The sequence below is a fragment of the Pyrus communis genome, chromosome 9 (genome assembly GCF_041283825.1).
Source record: "Pyrus communis isolate YQ-2024b chromosome 9, ASM4128382v1, whole genome shotgun sequence".
NCBI lineage: Eukaryota > Viridiplantae > Streptophyta > Magnoliopsida > Rosales > Rosaceae > Pyrus > Pyrus communis.
The window spans coordinates 26,841,915-26,861,877 of NC_142573.1; the positions used below are offsets into that span (position 1 = coordinate 26,841,915).

Here is a 19,963-nt window from a genome sequence, read left to right on the forward strand (position 1 = left end):
AAATAATTTTATTTTATTCTATTATGTTGGGGTTTGAATCTGATTCAAGTAAGCACTTGACCAGTAAGCTTTTTAAGTTGATCAGTAAACCTTAGGAGGTCGCATGATCACTTGATCAGGAAGCTTTAAGAGGTCGCATGATCACTTGATCAGAAGTGCATATTAATTTTTTACTATCGTAAAATGACAATTATTTCCCCATTGTGTTTGTACATCATTTAAGATCGAACAATTAAAAATTACGTAATATAAAATATTTTGAAGTACCATATAATTTTTTGAACGAAAGAGCAATTACATATATTATGTTATGTATGTCGTCATCCAGAAAATAAGCAGGGTGTCATAATGATGTGAACTGTGAAGGGAGGCTTGATAAACTTGTAGATCCAGCTGTCATAACGCTAGAATATGTATATGAACAAATAATTCAACTCTTATGTCGCTATAAAGGAAATTAATAGAGAATTTTAGTCATTAAAAAATTAATAATTCAACTGCAAAATTAAAATATTAAATCTATACTAATACCCACTACTAGTGAACCAACACTTATTAATTTGAAGATTTGACATAATGTTAGAAAATGGATATGAAACCAATAATTCAACTCTTATCTAGGGATGGGCAAACAGGTAGAGGAACCGCGTGTCGGGACAGGTAATGTAGGTTCGGGACGGGTACGGGATAGTTCCAAATATTGTAAAGAGTAAACGGGCCACGCCGAGGCGGGGCAGGGTGCTGTCAAATACAGGGCGGGCCAGGTCCTAATCCTTAGAAAAAAGGACCCCAGACTGACCAATTTCTAATAATAATGAACGGTCGAGATTAAATGATACCCTATCATCTAATCTCAACCCTTAATTCCTACCCTAGTCGATGTCCCATGTGTCCACTGTCCAGGTTTCCACTTCCAGTTTCAGCTTTCAATCACTCACTCCAATCTCCATCGTCTTCTCGAATCTCGACGACATCACCCATCTAGCCTCACCGCTGTCGCAACGGATAACAGCACCACCTATCCAGCCATCCTCCTCGACGACATCCCAGAGAACCCAGGTCCCAGAACCACGACTCGATTTTCTCCTCTTGGACAACACCACCGCCGTTGCAACCACCATCACCCCATCGCCGCCATCGAGGACGCTGCTACCAACCATCATCCCTCTAAAATTTAGGTAATTTTGAATTAGGGATTTGTTATTAATTTGAATTTCGGGTATAGGGATTTTAGGGTTTTTAAATTAGAATTTGCGATTTTAGGGTTTTTGAACTAGGTTACTATAGTTAATTTTGCAATAGATTGATGATTGATCTGTTTGCTTCTGAGAACCCAGAGGGCCTTTGATAATATTGAATGTTTGGATTGGACTATTAGAAATCCTGTTTGCAGTACATATGCAGCAACAACTTTGTTTGATGAATAAATCATGTCATATTGTTTGTTTTTGGTTCCGATTTGGACGCTACGAAATCCTCCTGGCAACCGGTCTAGACAACCTAAGGCGATTTGTGTTGGTTAATGCTTTAAAGTTCAATGTATCTGTCAATTTATTTAAAATGTTAATGCTTTAAGCCTTTTGATTACAAAGCCAAATTACTACTCTAAACTAGGAAGCAGGGGCTAGGGAGTAGGGACTAGGGAGGGTTCAAACCCCGAACAGTAAGCTTTATATCAAACCCCATATAAGGTTATGTAATTTTAAGAGAGCTGTTGCATAAATCATTTCTTCTGCTAAATCTGCACATTGACACCTCTGAGAGAATTTCAGAAAATAATGTCAAAGCATCAGATTAGACCAATCTTTGTCATTTGTATACGTATGATACGCTTTGAGTGGGGGAGTTCATGTTTGAATCTCAATATTTCATACTAGAATGCTACCGAAATGCAGGTTGAGGAATTGGCTTCTCTTGTTAAAGACAATCTTACTTGCAAGCATCTTATTCTCTCAGTGGAAAAGTCCTTGGTGGACTTGCTTTAGAGTGATACCTGGCATGTAAGACAAACTCCTAAATGTTATTAGCATTGCCATTTCTTATGAGATTAGTTTTAGAGTAAAATATTAAAATTATATGGAGCAGGAGTGATGTAATTCTTTGTGGTATATCTACAGTAAAACTGTGGCATCCCACATCGCCCAGGGAAGTGATCCTTATATGTATATTCTCATCCCTACCTAGCACAAAGTTTTTTGGGAGCTCACTGGCTTCGGGTTCCGTAGGAACTCTGAAGTTAAGCGAGAAGGAGGCTAGAGCAATCCCATGATGGGTGACCCACTGGGAAGTTGCTCGTGAGTTCCCAAAAAACAAAACCGTGAGGGAATGGTAAGCCCAAAGCGGACAATATTGTGTTGTCACATCTCGACCCGGGACGAATCACTTCTTGGGCCCACTCCACCACCATAGTACAATATTGTTCGTTTTGGGCTTACCATTCCCTCACGGTTTTGTTTTTTGGGAACTCACGAGCAACTTCCCAGTGGGTCACCCATCATGGGATTGCTCTAGCCCCCTTCTCGCTTAACTTCGGAGTTCCAACGGAACCTGAAGCCAGTGAGCTCCCAAAATGTCTCATGCTAGGTAGGGATGAGAATATACATATAAGGATCACTCCCCTGGGCGATGTGGGATGTCACAATCCACCCCCCTTAGGGGCCCGACGTCCTCGTCGGCACACACGGGGCTAGGGTTAGGTTCTGATACCAATTGTCACATCCTGACCCGGGACGGATCACTTTCCAGGCCCCCTCCATCATCGTAGCACAATATTGTCTGCTTTGGGCTTACCATTCAATTGTCACATCCCGGCCTGGGGCGAATCACTTCCCGGGCCCACTCCACCACCGTAGCACGATATTGTCCGCTTTGGGCTTACCATTCCCTCACGGTTTTGTTTTTTGGGAACTCACGAGCAACTTCCCAGTGCGTCACCCATCATAGGATTGCTCTAGCCCCCTTCTAGCTTAACTTCGGAGTTCCTACGGAACCCGAAGCCAGTGAGCTCTCAAAAGGCCTTGTGCTAGGTAGGGATGGGAATATACATATAAGGATCACTCCCCTGGACGATGTGGGATGTCACAAAAACTGGAGAAGTCATTTAGTTTCGATTGGTGTTCTGTAGCATCTGGTTGTGAGTTACAGATGTTTTCGTCTTTTTTTTTCTGTTCTTTTTCTGTTGATTGGAGTATAGTCTTGTTTTGACGTAGAACTTAATATTAGTGGAAAGAGTTTCACTGGTTTGTTAAATAATTTGCAACCAAGAAACTTTTTTTTTTTCTTTTATTGTGGACAAGTTTCAACAGAGACTAATTTTTCCATATTCATTTATTGGAATCCTGATTCCTTATAGAAACATAACCTTCATGTGCTCTCTCTATTTTTTGAAATATGGGGTGTTGAAATTAAAGTGGGAACAAAACCTTCATGTGCTCTTCCTATTTTTTGAAATATCCGCAGGTAAAGTATGGCACTGAATTATAAATAGAACTATATATGTATGTATTGTTATGGTGGTAAAAAGAAGTGTTAAATAACGTGATATATTTGTGCAAATGTTAGTTTTTTTTTAATATATATATAACCAAAAAAAAAAAAAAAAAACCAAGGACCCGTGGACCTAACCCGTTTCAACTGGGTCAGGTTAGGTCCGGTTTCTATATTAGAATCTACTATCCCCGACCCAGCCCAGCCCGTGCCCACCCCTACTCTTATGTCGTTATATAGGAAATTAATTTAAAATTGTAGTTGTTGAAAATTTAATACTCAAGTGCAAATTACCAAAAAAAAAAACAAAAAACAAAGTGTTACTATGTCCACTCCTCTTTCTTATTTCCTCACCCCACTTATTTTGTCACCCACCATTCTAGACACATGATATTTTTGCCATTCACCATTAACAGTAAGAAAAATAAGAAATCATATTTTTACCACCTATTTGTATTATCTCTCTAATAGAGATAAAACCTACTTGGGTTAGCCGGCCTTACCTCTATTAGAGAGATAATACAAAAATGGTACAAATAAATGGTATGTAGTATTACTCAGGAAAAATAGAATACTATTTTTACGCCCAACATTATTCCTGAAATACACTGTTCTAAAAATCCCCACCTAGCGTCATCTAGGCCAGGTCTAGGTGCTAGGTTGTTGGCCTCCGCCCCGATTAATGCCCAGACGTTTGAAAATTAAGAAATGGCTCCTAGACTTGTTGAGGCACCCTCATAGGTCGCCTAGGTGTCCACCTAGTTTGCCCAAACCCTTCTAGGTTGCAACTCACTTAAACATAAAATAGATAACTTTTATTTTGTATTTTAATTTTTCAATAAATTGTAAGAGACTTACTGAATACTTAAATGAACACACATTATATGCTTGTTCCCCATATTTTTTCTTCTATTCCAATACTTCATAATATATATATATATATATATATGTCATTCTATTTTGTAATTTATGATGAAATTATATATATTTTAAATATAAACAAACACTTATTTACCCAAAATATAATAGATCTACTTAAATCCGCCTAGTCAACCCGGGCGCCCGCGTAGCCGCATAGGTGCTAGGTCCCAGCTTGCCGTCTAACTAGTGCCTAGCGTTTTTTAGAACCTTGCTAAAATAAGATTATATATTAAAGCGTGAATTGCCAATTTAGTCCCTGAATTATCACCTGAGTGATTATTAGGTCCCTAAACTTTTTTTTTTTTCAAAAAAATATGTCTTTGAATTATAAAAATCTACCAATTACATTCTTAATATCATATTCGAAGTGACTATATTCAATTTTCCATCAATTTAAGTCACATTACTTGCATGTAATACACATTGGAAGCTAGATTGGTATTTTTCATAAAGAAATAGTGTATGAAGTTAACTTTGAAGGGTAAATTACATTAGATTCACAATCTATATGAAATGTTAAGGGCTTATAGGCGAAAAAATGACAGTATTACACTCTAAAGTGTGTCAAGTGACTTAAATTGATGAAAATTTGAATAAACTAGCTTTGAATATAATAGTAGGGATGAAATTAACAATTTTTAATGAATCTAGAGATTTATTTTACCAAAAAATAATTCAGAGACCTAAATTTCACTGAGATGATAATTCAAGAACTAAATCGACATTTCATCCTAACCACATGTTGGAGTGTTCAGAAATCAGCCGCATAACGATTTCCCCAAATCCACCCACGCAACCACCCCCAACAACATAGCTGTGCCTTCCCACCAACATACAGAACCAACCCCAGTCCCAAATCTTAGAGGACCACCACTAGACTTGTAAACGGTCAGTTTTATTGGGTTCAGGTTAGTTTTAACCCAATCTGTTAAGTTAATGAGTCATTTAAATTTAACCTGTTAACCTGTTAAGCTAATAGGTCACCAAAACCTAACTCGCTAAGCTAATGACTCATCCTTTTAACCCATTTCACTCGTTAACAAATTTTTTATTTTACATTCTAATACTAATTACATGTATTTTGTACTGGGTTGCTAAAAAAAAAGCAAATGACAATCTCATTTTCCCACACTAGCCCACATTTTACATCCGTTTTTCAACTACCAAACAGAATAATAATAGGGAAATGGATCCTCTCCAAGGCAACCCCTCGGGATCCTTCTAACCAGTGTTAGTAGGCCTTTAGATTTTTATCCAACGGCTACAATTATTATAAATTTTAGAGGGTCTCCTGTTTGTAGCCGTTGGATAAAAATCCAACAGCCCACTAACACTGGTTAGGAGGATCCCGAGGGGTTGCCTCGGATCCATTTCCTAATAAGAGCATAACTTATTGACCATCGTTCATGGTCCTTCCTATGCCAGCTGTAAAGAGGAATCACATATGAGCATTCAAAAACCTTCAAGAGAAAAACAAAAATGAATTGTTATTAACACTCTAAAAATTTTATTTGCAATTCAAAACTTTTTATAATTCAAATGAAAAATACACTTGTGAGGAGTGTAGAATAAGATTTTTGGAATGCTAATAATAGTTTCCAAACAAAAACCCAAAACAAATATATGAAAAAAAAAACAATATAATCATAAAGAATTGAAAAAACAACCACGAGTTGGTGGTAAATGACGGATTTCGAGGCTTCCTTCAAACTAAAAATTAGAGGTTTCAGGTTCGAAACTCGTTGCTAGTGTAGGGTTCGAAACTCGCTGTTGGTGTGGAAGCTAGACTTGTGGCCAGGGAGAGGCTGAAATACCCCTGCAAGTCTTCTCAGCCTCCGAAAGGGATCGATAATCGTGACTTACCACCGGTTGTCTCTTTTTAAAAAAAAAAAAAATTCAAACATTTAAAATTTAGAAATGAAGAAGGTACCCACAAGATCAAACAGAGAGTATGAGAAGTACGAGAAGGATGGAATGGACATTATGGGCCACCCAGAAAGGTATAGCCAACCCGAAGCCAGAAAGCAGGTGGACCACCAGTGCCTCGCTGTGGATATTGCTTTCGAGGAGGGTTTATCAGCTATCTCTTTGTTCTTCTGCTTCATTATTGCTTTTTGAAATAAGCTGCTTCTGCAAAAAGCAATCTCCTTTGATTGTTGGGTATTCGATTGTGTGTTTGTATTCGATTGTCTTATTCTTTATTAAATTTACACACACCAGCGTTAACAGATCTTGCGGTAGACACAAAATGCCCCGTTATTTAACTAGTGATTATGAGTTTTCTCCGTTAAAAACCCGACCGGTTGAGCATCCAAATAATAATTTTAATAGGTGGATTGGGTCGAGTTAATGGACTAGGTTTAAAATGCCAAGTCTAACCATCACGACTCCCCACGTCTCCTACCTCCACCCATCTAGGCCTTCTCTGTACATAATTTTTAGTCGTCGAATTCGAATCAATATAACAAGCTATTGTGTGAGGGAGATAGGAAACATGAAGTGCACAAAGAACTCCAACTCCATCATATCCAGCACAAGAACATGGCAGTCCCATGCTTAAATTAGCCTCAGGCGTCCTCAGCCAAGGCATCAAGCCAATGATGGGTTGGCTGGGAGCATGAACGGAGCCAATGAAGGCTTATTGGGGGCAGGTGCTTCCATTCAAGTAATTTGTTTGTTAAGTTACAGACTACAGTTATATACTATACACGCGTTATCTTTAAAAAGTATATATGTATATAATATCTAACATACTACTTATACTCTATATCAAATATTATATGAACAAAAGTACTCATATTTTGTCATTCAAATTGAAGAACTCCTCTTCCGTCCATCATGTATTAATATTTTTCTCATCACTTTTTCATTTTCCACTACTATATATAGAAATTTTTGTAACATAGAATTGCGATACATCATCATTTAAAATCATTCCTATTATCATATTGAATATAAATCATACTTTAATAAAGTTTTCTTAGTTAATTTTTTTATGCTCCCACTAAAAGTAAATTCTAGCTTTGTCCCTGGCTGGGAGGGAGAAGTTGGGTGATGGGTTGGCTGCCACGGTTGACTGTGGGGTTGACGAGCATTTGTTTCATTTTCAATTTTATGTAGAAGTCTTCATTTGTTAAAATAATATTTTGATTAGGTCCTTTAAAGTCATTTTATATGAGGTAAATTTATCAACAAAATATTCTTTTTAATTTAAAGTAGTGAGAAAATTATACAATGGGGTGGATTTAATCTCTCTCTTTAAAAAATAATCTCTTCGAATACCCACTACTATTGAACAACCACTTACTTATTTGAAGATTCGTCATTTCTTTATCTTTCTATTTAAAGTTGACAGCACAAGCGATTAAATTTTAAATTTCGACAGTCATTAAGGGAATGCTAGTTGTTATTTTTATAAGAGTTGAGTGTAACAAAGTTTTTTGAACTATACCATAAATTTAGTTTTGATCTCTAAACTCTAGTTATTGTTGCTTTCATTCTCGAATTGTCCCGTTCCCTGGGTTCCTGTTTGTAGCCGTTGGATCAAATTTCAATGGTCCAGATCCTCCGGACTTGATGGATTAGAAGGAATGGATCCATAGAGGATCCCTTTCTCATTAACCATTATGATGACATATATAGACTTTTTTTTTTTTTTTTTTAAACGATGTTATCTACATTAAAAGGGAGATGGTGTGCTTAGCCTCACAATGAACTAGTAATAATGTGGTTCAAACTCGCATTTGACGAGAATTGAACCTAAGACCTCTCACTTACAAATGAAGAGGAACACCACTAGACCGTAGTACTAAGTGGTTGTGACATATATAGACTTTATCTCTACTATTATAAATTGTTTATATGCTTTTTCATAGATTTAAAAAATTCTTTTTTTTTTTTATGAGTTTAGAGACCAAAACTAAACTCAGTATAATTCAAGGATCTTTACTACAATTTAGCTTTTTATAAACTAGTTAATCCTTTTCCTAGTGAACGGTAAATGGAAGGACTTGTAAATGGCGTGCTGTAAGGCATGGGGCTCAATGGGTAATGAAATTGGAAGAAAAGACAATAGGCGATGATCCAAAGATAGTTAGGGAAGTTCAAATTCGGCTTATTCACTTCATTTTGCTAGATGGATTGCTACTGTTTAATTTTAGGAAAATTTTATTTGACCTTATATAACCTCTTTTTACATCTATCTTACTCTTTACAAGTAGTTCCTCGTTTCCTTCGTAGACAAACACTTCTTTCCAAGGAGTAGAAAGTACATAGACCTTTACAAGACTGTATAATTTCTAAAGGAAAACAACTGATAGAACCAAATAAATCTGCTGGCAGTGGACCATACTTTTCATCCCAGATCTCTGTTTCCTCCGCCATTCTCATCTTAAGTTTTCAAATTTGTGAAATGAACCCTGAAATATTAGCAACTCACTTATTTAAAGATACTGCACCTCCAATGGACTCCTTAGGTGATCAGCTCATTACAATTGGCGGAAAAGAGAAAAATCGAACTCCAACCATGCTACCTATCTTGCTCCTAGAAGGCATGGTTGGTGTAGAAGTTCTATTCGTATTGGCTCCTTATCATTATGAATCCCTACATCAGAAGCTGTTGGATTATTAGATTGCCGAGCCTGCCCCATTCTAACGATGTTGATATTGTCTCCAACTTTACCACATACCAAATCTGTAAGGTGTGAGACTTTACCACAAAAAACTTCGGTATTAGTTAGAGTGGGGTAATCAATTTAAACCCCTTGGTTTTTTTTCCTATCACCGATGTGGGATTTTAACAGAAGCATGGTTGAAGTACAATTTTTATAAAGAGCTTCTAAAACGATTTTTTTAGTTAAAATTGACATAAAAACAGAGAGCGGGATTAGATATGCTCTAACGGAACATTTTCAAAATTTTGAAGTCGATCTTTGTTTTATTGCTTTTTATTGCTTAGTCTTCTAAGTATATGTTAGCAAATCACAATGATGCATGGATATGGACACGGATAAGGGGATACGACAAGACACGATGCGGAGATACGTCAAATTTCTAAAAACGAGGACACGATACTTCAAGGATACGGCAATTAAAAATATGTATCAATAAAAATAAATAAATATATCCATACCACTACACAATAATATATTATAATATACAAAACACAATAATATTATAATAATACAAAAAGTTAAAAACAGAAAAGCAAAAGGCTTCATCAGATTTGAATGGACTATGGGGTAGTGGAATGGGTATTATAATATATTATTGTGGGTAGTGGTATGGATATAATAATATTAGTTTCAACTTTTAGAAAAACAAAAGGCTTTTTAATCAGATTAAGGGCTGATTTGGTATTGCTATGCTTTTAAAAAAAGCTGCTTCTGCTGTGCTGTGAGAATAAGCAGCTGTGAAATAAAGCAACAGAGTATTTGGTAAAATTTTTTGTAAAAGTGCTTTTGAAAAAAAAGCGGTATTATAGTATTTGGTAAACTTTTATGTAAAACAGATGTGAGGAAAATCAGGTTTTTCAAAGCTGAGTTTTGCAACTTCTTGTTTTTGGCTTTTTTTCACCAAAAACTGTGAAAAAAAGCTGAAGCCGAATATTTACCAAACACAAAAACAGCTCCCAACTTTTTTTGATACTAGTTTTTTCAAAATCACCTCAGTACCAAACCAGGCCTAAGCTTTTAGTTTCAGTTTCAGAGATGTGTTTTGTAACTTGTCCTCGGGGAATCAAATTAAGGCTTCGAATGGATTGAATCAGAGGAGTAAGATTAGGAAAACATCGGATTTGAAACTATTAACAAAGTGAAAACGACAGCTCACCACTCATCAGGAGTTGCAGACAGAGACGAAGGAGAAGATGGAGCAGTTGTAGACGGAGAAGATGGTGACAACGGTGCAGTTACATACGGAGACGACGGAACAGTTGCAGATGACGGTCAATGGTGATTCGTGAAAGTCTCCCAAGTAGAGTGATTTATGAGGTTCGAGATGTAAATCCGAATTTTTTTTTTTTACTTTTGATTATCCTTCGATTTTAGAGTGATATTAGTTAACTAAGTTCGATGAATCATGATTCTGTGCGGATTTATTGTGATTATTATTATTATTATTATTTTCTGATTATCCTCCTATTTTAGTTTCAAACGTATCCAAAAAGTAGGATACTTGTATCTGGACAATACGATACGCGTATCTCATCAGTCCTAAACGTATCCCTTCACTCTGATACGTATCAGGCGCATATCCATGCGTATCTTTCCTGTATCTGTATCCTCAGCGTGTCAGATACGGGATACGGTGACTTTCTCCCGTGTCCATAACCTCCGTCTATGGAGTTCGTGTAATAGATGCATAAAAAATTTGTCCAAGCTAGGAAATCCTACCTGCATATATATTTTTTAAAGAACTTGTCAACAAACCTTATTTCATAGAAGTAAGACGCATTAGTTGCAAATGAAAGCATACAGAAAGATAAAGGAAGGTATAAATCAGCTTTTCATCAAAAATATAGTATGGTACGAGAGTCTCAAATTTCTCCATTGAGTCAATCTCATAGGAACGTATAAACCACTGAAACCAACTCTAATGGTGGGCTAAAAGCCAAATTACCTCTCAAAATTTCCCCCCAAATCCACTTCAACCTAAAGAGAAATTTTGGGCTAAATGCTAAATGCTAAACCAATGCCAAATTCCCCCCAAAATTTAGCCCATAAATCTAAGTGGACTTCACTCAATATTTATCAGAATTTAAATTTTTTTAGATTAAAATGTTCATAAAATTAATTTACGATAGTCTCCATATTTATTTTTTTTAAAAGAATTTAATTTAACAAAAAAAAATAGCCTAAGTTCATTCTTTAATAATCTCGGGCTAAAATTTTAGGCTAGAACGGTTGGAGCAAAAAAACTATTTCTGAGCTAAAAGCTAAATTTTCCCGACTAAAAAATTTGGCTTTTAACCCAACCATTGAAGATGGTTTGACCAAAAGCCTTGCAGACTTGGCAGATCAAAGTTCCAAACCAGCTGAAAGCAATCTTAATTAGTTCCTGAATCAAGGTAGCAGTACAATAAATTGTCATAGAGAGCTCGAATAAAAAGCATACTTGTAATACAAAACAGTTATGCACAAGTGAACCGTCTATCTGCACATGATCGGTTATTCATTGCTTTGTTGTAGGTGAGAATGTTATGCGAGTAAGCAAAGGAAATTCTAATGGGAGAAAGAAATGTTCAGGTGAAGATTTTGGTTTCTTTAGTCTCTTATTATATTTGTATTACAGTACATATTTCACTGTTATTTCATTTTGTATGGGGAAAAAACGTTATTACTGTCCTTCATTTGAATTGGTAACGCTGGTGTGGATCTTTCAAATTATATGGGCATACAGTTATTATTATTTATTTGCATATTCTTACAACCAATATTCATGGGCAATTTCACAACCTTCCCGGATCCATGTTTGCCCATCCTTCTCACGATTTTTATTTAGAGTAAATTATAGTAATAGTTCGTTAACTTTCACTTAATTGGAGCAATGATCTCTTAATTAAAAATTCATTATCAGTGCATTCAGTGCATTCACTTAATTGGCTCTTAATAATTGCTGCTCTGTTGCTTGGAATTATCAGTGCATTCAGTTCGACTTCAACAATACTATATGTGCATCTTGAAGTTATAGGAATATAATTTACATTTCAGAATTTAATTTATTTTAAGTCTTCTGCTAAAACACAAACTTTGAGACTTGGTGGTGGCTTGCACTTTGCAGCCACAACTAAGACCAAGGGGTTGATTTTTGTTTTCATTTCCTTACCAATTGGAATAAAAGTGCAACCCACCAGATAAGTAGTTAATTAGTTATACTACTAGAGTTACATAATGCCACTTAGCAGTTGGAAATTAACGAACTAGATTTCTTGACATGTCTTTTTGTATGACAACTTTTTAGGTGCTGCAGTTTTGTTTTGGTTTTTCATTCTTTCCCTGAATTTCAATTGTAGTAGGATTGAATCATTTAAATTGTGGGATTGTTTTGTTTGATGGGTTTCAATTGTGTTTTCATTTATATAGTACTAATGTAGTTAAGGTTGGTGCATTAAAGTCCCGCAACAACGCGGGGGCATATTTACCAGTGCTCTCTATTTTGTAGCGAAGTTTTAGCTAAAACTATACAAAAAAATCATTTTAGGAGCTCTCTGAAAAAATTGTACTCCAACCAATGAAATCTAGCTTTCTTTCCGAACGAAAAAGAAAAATATACACACGTACGCACATCTAGTTAAAAGATGCGATTCTATTGATCCGATTTTAATAAAGAATAAGCACTCTCTAGTACAAAGTAGTTTCGGTAGACAAGTGCATACAAGCACCACTTCAAATGCTTCAATGTTTACAGAAATCACACTAGCATTATTTCCCAAACAACCAATACCGAAAATGTAGTGAACAAAGCTAAGCTCCAAATACAAATCACACTTTTACCACTAAACACGAACAAGTCAACACAAGCATAACATGACTTGGAATATGTATCAGTGCCTACCCAAATCACACAAGTTTCTGGGATACCTTTTCAGTTGATGCCGTAGCTTGCAGGCTTATATCAAACAAGATGAGATCGGCCTCGGATACGAAGCTGGGCACAGACCGTTGAGGGGTGAACAGAGAATAGTCACAGCAACAAGAGAAATTAGAAAGAAGAATACTGAAAGTAGCAACCCAACTAGCAACCGCAATAACGCTAAAGGCAACATAGCCTGCATCTTCAGGATCTCCAATGCCCCTGATTCAACCACCACAGTAACGCCAAGGCCAAAAAGGTCCAAGCAATCATATAACCAAGGCTAGAACTGGCCTCTAGCCGACAGAAATCACATAACCAAGGCTTCTTCGTTGAGGCGGAAGCTTAGGCAGCTTAAATCCAATAGGCGGTCACTGACAATAAGAGTGGTGCCCATCTTGTTCTTGGAACTATGACCAACAGTCATAGCACGACATCAAGTAGCATAGTTCTCTCTATCCAAAAAATTTGGTCATACCAATGTGTTTTCTGGGGAATGTGTTGTGTGGTCCAATAGATCAGAGAGCCTTCCAGTCTGCTCCCCAGGATGATATTTCTTCCTTTAAAAGGAAAAACAAAAGAAAGAAGAATACAACACACAAACAAGCAATCACACACACCCGGAAAAACTTAACATGCCCTCCAAAAAATGAGGATTCTTCTTTGGTAGAGGGTGTTACAATTGTAACATCTAAATTCGTATCTGCAATCATCAGCTGGTCCTGTAAAAATATATATTTAGTTGACGATTACAAATAAACACGCAAACTGTTCAATAAGAAATCTGACTGAAGAACTACGAATAAGATGAATAAATCAAACTTTTAATTTTAACGGTTCAAGGTTCAGAAAAAGATGAAAAATTGGAGAGTGAAATTAGTAGATGCTTAATTAGTGAATAAAGAACTTACGGTTTGATCACGATCATTCTCCTTTGAATCACTTAGCTTTAGTACATCATCAGTTTCCTCTGCTATTTGTAGTCTTTCTGGTCTTGGATCACTTTGGAGTAACCCATCAGGAGAAATCTTTAACTGGATCAGCTGGCACTTCTTGACAATCAAATCCCTGGACAGTAAGGATGGGACTTTGAAAATGCAATTTCCCGTGCAAAATCCTTGCAGACTTGGTAGACCAGAAAGTTGCAAATGTTTCAAGCAACTGTAAGTAATGTCATTTTCTGAATCATCTCCGTTGCTTGCCACTATTTCTACCATTCTTTCACAATACCGAACATCCAACTCCCGGAGTTGCTGCAAATCCTTAGCCACAGAATAAGGTATTAAGTATTGCAGTCCGTGACAGCTCCATATGGTCAAAGCGGTTAGATTCCGAAAGGATATCAAAGTTGAAGCTAGATTCTCTAATCTGCCACATTTTTCTAGGCATAGAAATTCCAAGTTTGGAAAAACAGGGCCCCCTGGTTGGGAGTTCTCCTTTCCTAGATGTATCAGCTCCGGCATATTGCCGAGCCACAAACCCTTTACACGTGGGAGGGTCTTAACTTCATGTATTTCCCCGCTACTACTTCCTTGGTGGTTGTGGACAATTAATTCTTTCCAAGGAGCAGAGAACACACGGAGATTTTCAATATTCTGTAAATTCTCAAAGAAATCATCTGACTTGGGATGTGAAGTAGCAAAACCAATTACTTTTAGTTTTCTCAGCAACTCTGCCAGGAGTGGACCATACAAAATATCCGTGTTCTCGTCCAAAACCAAGTATTCCAAGTTGAGGAGTGACTTATCCTGAAATATAATCAACAGTAATGACATGCTTTAAAATATTTTGAAAAATTGAACATCACATAATAACTTTAACATTAAAAACATAATAAATGTATTTACTTGATGGTCTATGTTTAATTAGTATGTAAAAATCACATAAAATTTTGAATATCAAAAGAATTGTGGACAAGTATGGTTACCTTCTCAATTAAAAAGAAAGGTTGTTTCGTTGACCTTGGGTGGCCCAACTCAAGCTTGTCTTGATATGTTAAAAATTCGACGGGCAAAATCTCCACAACACCACATTTCATGAACTTTAAGATGTTGAGTGATGGCCAATTAGAAATATGCAGCCCTGGATAGAAACTCCCAAGTTGGGGTAGATTATGAAATTCCAGAAATGTTACTTTAGGGAACTTGAACTCCTCATATGCCGTTTCTGGTCCTTCTTTCTTCTCAACAATTTCCTCCAGTAAATCACAATTCTTAACCTTCAACCTGCTTAGCTGCTTAAGATCTTTGGCCACTGAAGGGGGAAAAACATTTTTCAAACTATCACATGAGTCTATGTCAACTGAGTTTAGATTTGGGCACTCAAAACCATTCACCTGAGTGGTAGATGATGTGTCATATACCATTTGTAATGCTTGACATTTGGATATCATGAGATGTTTAAGTTGCCCGAGACATTTAGCCATGGAACTAGAAAACAAGAATCTTAAACTATCACATTGATGCACAATCAAGGTTGTTAAATTGGATATCAAAACCTGCATAGCACATAACAAAATTCATGTTTATTTTAGGAAATTGTAATTTACAATGTTGTTTGCCATATGTGTTCCAAATGCATAGATATAAAGTAAAGATCATATATTAAAAAAGTAAGCTACTAGGTTACTAGACAGATGGATATCTTCGTACTTTCATTAACTAGCAAATAATGAATTGGAGTAAAAAAAAACTATGCCAATTTTATAGGGCCAAAGTTATGTCAATTTTATTCCAAATTTAAACTATTTACTTTCGATCAAATAAAAAATTATTTTATTTAAATTGATACCAAGATTACATTATTGTGAATATTTTTAGTGGCAAATGGTAAATTATCTTAGTGATTGAGTTAAAATTTTTTGCACTCAAAATAAGAGTGACTTCTCTATAACGTGTTTCATTAGTTGACACCTGTTCACAATCTAATCCCTAACATAACCCTCTCCTCCCAGTAAAATTAAATCAAAATAAAATCAAAAGTAAGAAAAAAGAAGCTGCTCATCCTCTCTCTCTCTCTTCCCCAATCTAAACAGCAGCAGTATCAATTGCATCTACTTCACACTTTAAATCCATTAATCAAACCGAAAAGCCTCGCCCTTCAATTTAATTGCTCATTCAAAGAATAGCGGACAACCAAATCTGGGAATATTGAAGAATAAATCCCTTTTGGGCTGTCAGATTTGTGAATATAAGCGTCTCCCCTGACTCACCACCGACGATCTCCTCTTGCAAATCCTTGGGTCCTTGCTGTTGACCGTGCAGCCCACCGAGAATCAGGTTCCGAGAATCTACTTCACCGTGGGAGATGCTGCCGCTGTGCTTGAAGAGGTGGGGGTCAGGGGGCGGTGATTGGTGGCGTTAGGAATGAAGGGGAATGGAAGGGAAATTTTTTTGTTGTAACGGGACACATGTGGTACATACCGGTTACATTGAAAAATCTCACGAATGAGATGGGTACCGCTACGCTGGCTACGATCTGATTGTTTTTTTTATTTTTTTTTATTTGGAGTTAACGCCGTTAGGTTTTGTTGAGTGAAAAGATAGATTTTCAAATTTTAAAATGGAGTTTTAATGAAATGTTTATGGTACTGTTTATCTTAATGAAAAATCATATTTTTACATTAAAAAGTCCAACCTGATACTATTTACTTTATCATTATAGTTAAAATTCAAAGTTTTCAAACCATTTTTATTAGTTTTTCTATTTTACAAAGGTCACAAAACGTCTATGTCTATAAATAGGTGCAGAAGATTTGAACTCATTATTTGAATGTGCAGAGAAAAAAATCTTACATCAAAACTTGGAAAAAAAACTTGTGTGGGATTTAACTTGATCATGCTGAATGGTACTACACCGCCATTCATTCCTTGCCATGTGTTAAACCAAAATAATAGAAGACTCTCCTTATTAAGGAAGGGGAATGGGAGAGACGGAGAGGTGCCGAGTCCGCTGGGCTACACTCTGATTTTTGTATTTTCCTTTCATTTTATTTTATTTGGAGTTAACTCTGTTAGGTTTGGATGAGTCAATGGACAGATATGAAAATTTTTTAAAAGTCACAAGGCGGTCATATGCATAAATGAGTGCAAAAGATTTGAACTTGTTAAGAGAATACCTAGGAAAAAAAATCTTAATATCAAAACCTAATAACATAATATATCATTTAAATGGTTTTTGCTTATTGAAAAAAATAAATCTTAAGCATTTGTATCTTTTTTCTTATTGAAAAAAAAAAAAGAATTATATGTCGAATTCGAATAAGAAAGCTATTTGGAGAAAGAATCATGCAACCATTTTGCTAGAAAAATAACTAAGAAAGTACCTCCCCATTATTGAACAGTCTCGGTGGTCCACCAACTTCATCCTCCGTAACGATTTCGTCGGATTCTGTAGCAGTCGTTAATTGCTTGCCTTTGGAAGAGAAACCAATAAGCTTTGGTAGATTCTGAAGTGTCAAAGATTTTAACTTTCGGAAAGGCTCGCCTGTGAGTTGCCCATAACATACACTTTCCAAACTCACAAGGTTTTCAAGAGCTAGAGATTCCAGGTTGGAGAAGGCATTATGAGAATAACTCCAATTGACGAAGTTAATGACATATTTAACTTCATCATTGTTTTGGATATGGAGATGCTTCAGTTGTCTAACAGCTTCACTGTCAAATAGATAGGAAATAATATTCACAATCTCCACCCCATCCAAGTACAACTGCTCACATTTCTTTACCAGCAACTTTATACCTCGGTCGAATTGATTTCTCCGGGTGAGCTTGAGTTTTAGCATGTTAGATGAGGTTGCAAAGATGTTAGGATACTCCCAACAATCACCGACAAGTATGGTGTATCTTTCTAACTTATCGGAGAACAAGTTGGTTGGAAGAAGGTTAGCATCTGTAATGTGTATGTCCAATGCGGATAGATGAGGTAAGTGCTTCAGCTCTGAAACACTAGCATTACTTCTTCTGCCATCGACCAAACCTTCACCCTCCCATTGCTTGAAGCTTTTTATTCCCATCCTCAAGTCTTCTAGTCTTGTCAAGCTTGATATAACACCAGGTGAGATCAGAACAAGTTCAGAGCAACCGGTCAAATCCAATAATTGTAGCCTTGTCAATTCCCCTATTTCTCTCGGCAACTCTTTAAACTTGGACATTACGAGGCTAAGAATTCTCAAGTTAGTTAGCTGTCCAACAAGAGTGATGTCTACGAACTCGCACCGATCTAAACACAATGTGTGGAGATGCTTTAGGGATTGAAGAGATGGAGGTAGTGACGCAATATGGAATTCGGTTACATCCAACACTTTGAGTTCTTTCATCCCTTCAAAAAATTTGCTTGGGATTTCCTGGGAGTCGCCCTTATAATTTTCGGACAAGATTAACAATTTTAATTCTGGGCATTCCCAAGGTACTCCAGGAAGCCTGGGGATCTTGCAACCTCTTAAGGACATCCTTGTGCATTTTTTAAGGAAATCGTCAGTTGGCCATTCTTTCACCTCATCTCCATATGCTCTTGAAAAGGCCTTTTGATCATCAGATGCAATCCGGACAGCAACATCTCGTACAAGGTCATGCATTCTAACAGTCCTATCGTCATAACTGTCCAGCAATACGCCAGAATTTTTTAGTTTTTTAACCATTACATTCAATGAATTCCGTGCTTCTTCCACTGTCTCAACATTCTTTATCAAACCCAAACCCATACTATACTTTAACAAGTCACTGAGATAATTGCTGCAACTCCCGCAAAGCAAGAACAATTGCTTAAGCTCTTGATCCTCCAATTGTTCGTAACTCCACTTTAGAGCCAAGAATGCTTTTTCATTCATTTCTTTCTTGTCAAATCTTTTGAAACTTCTCAACGCATCTTTCCATTCCTCCAAACTACTTTCCCTTAAAGCACTTGCAACAGCAACAACCAAAACCGGCAAACCTCCACATTTCTTTGCTAGTTGGGTTGCTTCTTTCAGTATACAGTTGTCTTTAACGACATTACCCGCCATCTTCTCAAACAAATTCCAACTTTCATTTTCTGTTAAAAATCCAAGTTGAAAATCTTTTTGCGTATGCATATCATAGAATAAAACATTTCACATCGTCTAAAATGACAAGAGTCTTCCCATCTTTTATCCTGGCCCATAGGAGATTCGCCCTTTTTCCCATATTCTCAGATTCATCAATGTCCATCCCCAACTTTTCAGTAATTTCTTTTTGAATTTTTTCATTGTCCTCTTTTTCTTTGACATTTAGTATTATAACCACATCATCAAATAACTTCTCTTTGACAGCTTCTCTGTAAACCTCTTTGGCAAGTGTTGTCTTCCCGACGCCCCCTAATCCGTACACCCCAATCCTGTTGATATCAGGTTTTTTCAGTTCCATAATGATATCCTTCACCATTGAAATCCTTGATTCAAGGGCCATGTACTTGTCCGAGGCTAGGGCAGATATGTCTTCTACGGGAGCTTTGTAAGAAACACTGGAAAACTCTTTTTTTTTAGTTTCATGTGCTTCAATCTTTTCCATCATTTTTGTTGACTTCCTGCTACGCCGATGATAGTATATCAGATTAGGACATAAAATGAGACACTTTGTCTTTGCAGGGCCTTCATCATGCAAGAGTGCTTTTGCCTCCAGAGTGGTCTCCTCCGCATCTGACTGCCATTTCTGGACATCAGCTTCCACTTCTTGATTAACTTTTCTTCCAACTTCATCAACTTCATGCTTCATCCTTTGTTTGACAAGATCAAGATTCTCCAATTTAGTCCTCAGATCTTCAAGGTTGCTTTTGTAGAAAATGATATAACCCACTTGGCGTGCAACTGGTCTTATTGTGTAGTCAATTATTGTAGGAATAATTGCAGTGAGTATATCCATCGCCATGGCACCTTTAGCTTACCAATTCGTTTGCGTTTTCGATCTATTGAATATATACAAATCCAAAAAATAAAATTCAAGATACGAGAAAGGAATCCTTTATTTTTAAA

General features: G+C 36.5%; 2 protein-coding genes across 2 annotated transcripts; both read right to left on the reverse strand.

Moving 5' to 3' along the window:
- Positions 1–12,694: 12,694 nt before the first annotated feature.
- LOC148694509 (putative disease resistance protein At4g27220) lies at positions 12,695–19,042 on the reverse strand. Its single transcript, XM_088699532.1, has 4 exons — positions 17,303–19,042; positions 14,906–15,475; positions 13,890–14,726; positions 12,695–13,700 (listed from the first exon to the last, which is right to left on the reverse strand). The coding sequence occupies exons 1-4, from the start codon at positions 18,977–18,979 to the stop codon at positions 13,497–13,499; spliced, it is 3,288 nt and encodes a 1,095-aa protein (XP_088555658.1). The 5' UTR covers positions 18,980–19,042; the 3' UTR covers positions 12,695–13,496.
- Positions 19,043–19,049: 7 nt separating this feature from the next.
- On the reverse strand, positions 19,050–19,859 carry LOC148694510 (disease resistance protein At4g27190-like). The gene has a single exon (XM_088700720.1). The coding sequence runs from the start codon at positions 19,857–19,859 to the stop codon at positions 19,050–19,052; it is 810 nt and encodes a 269-aa protein (XP_088556846.1).
- Between the last annotated feature and the right edge of the window lie 104 nt (positions 19,860–19,963).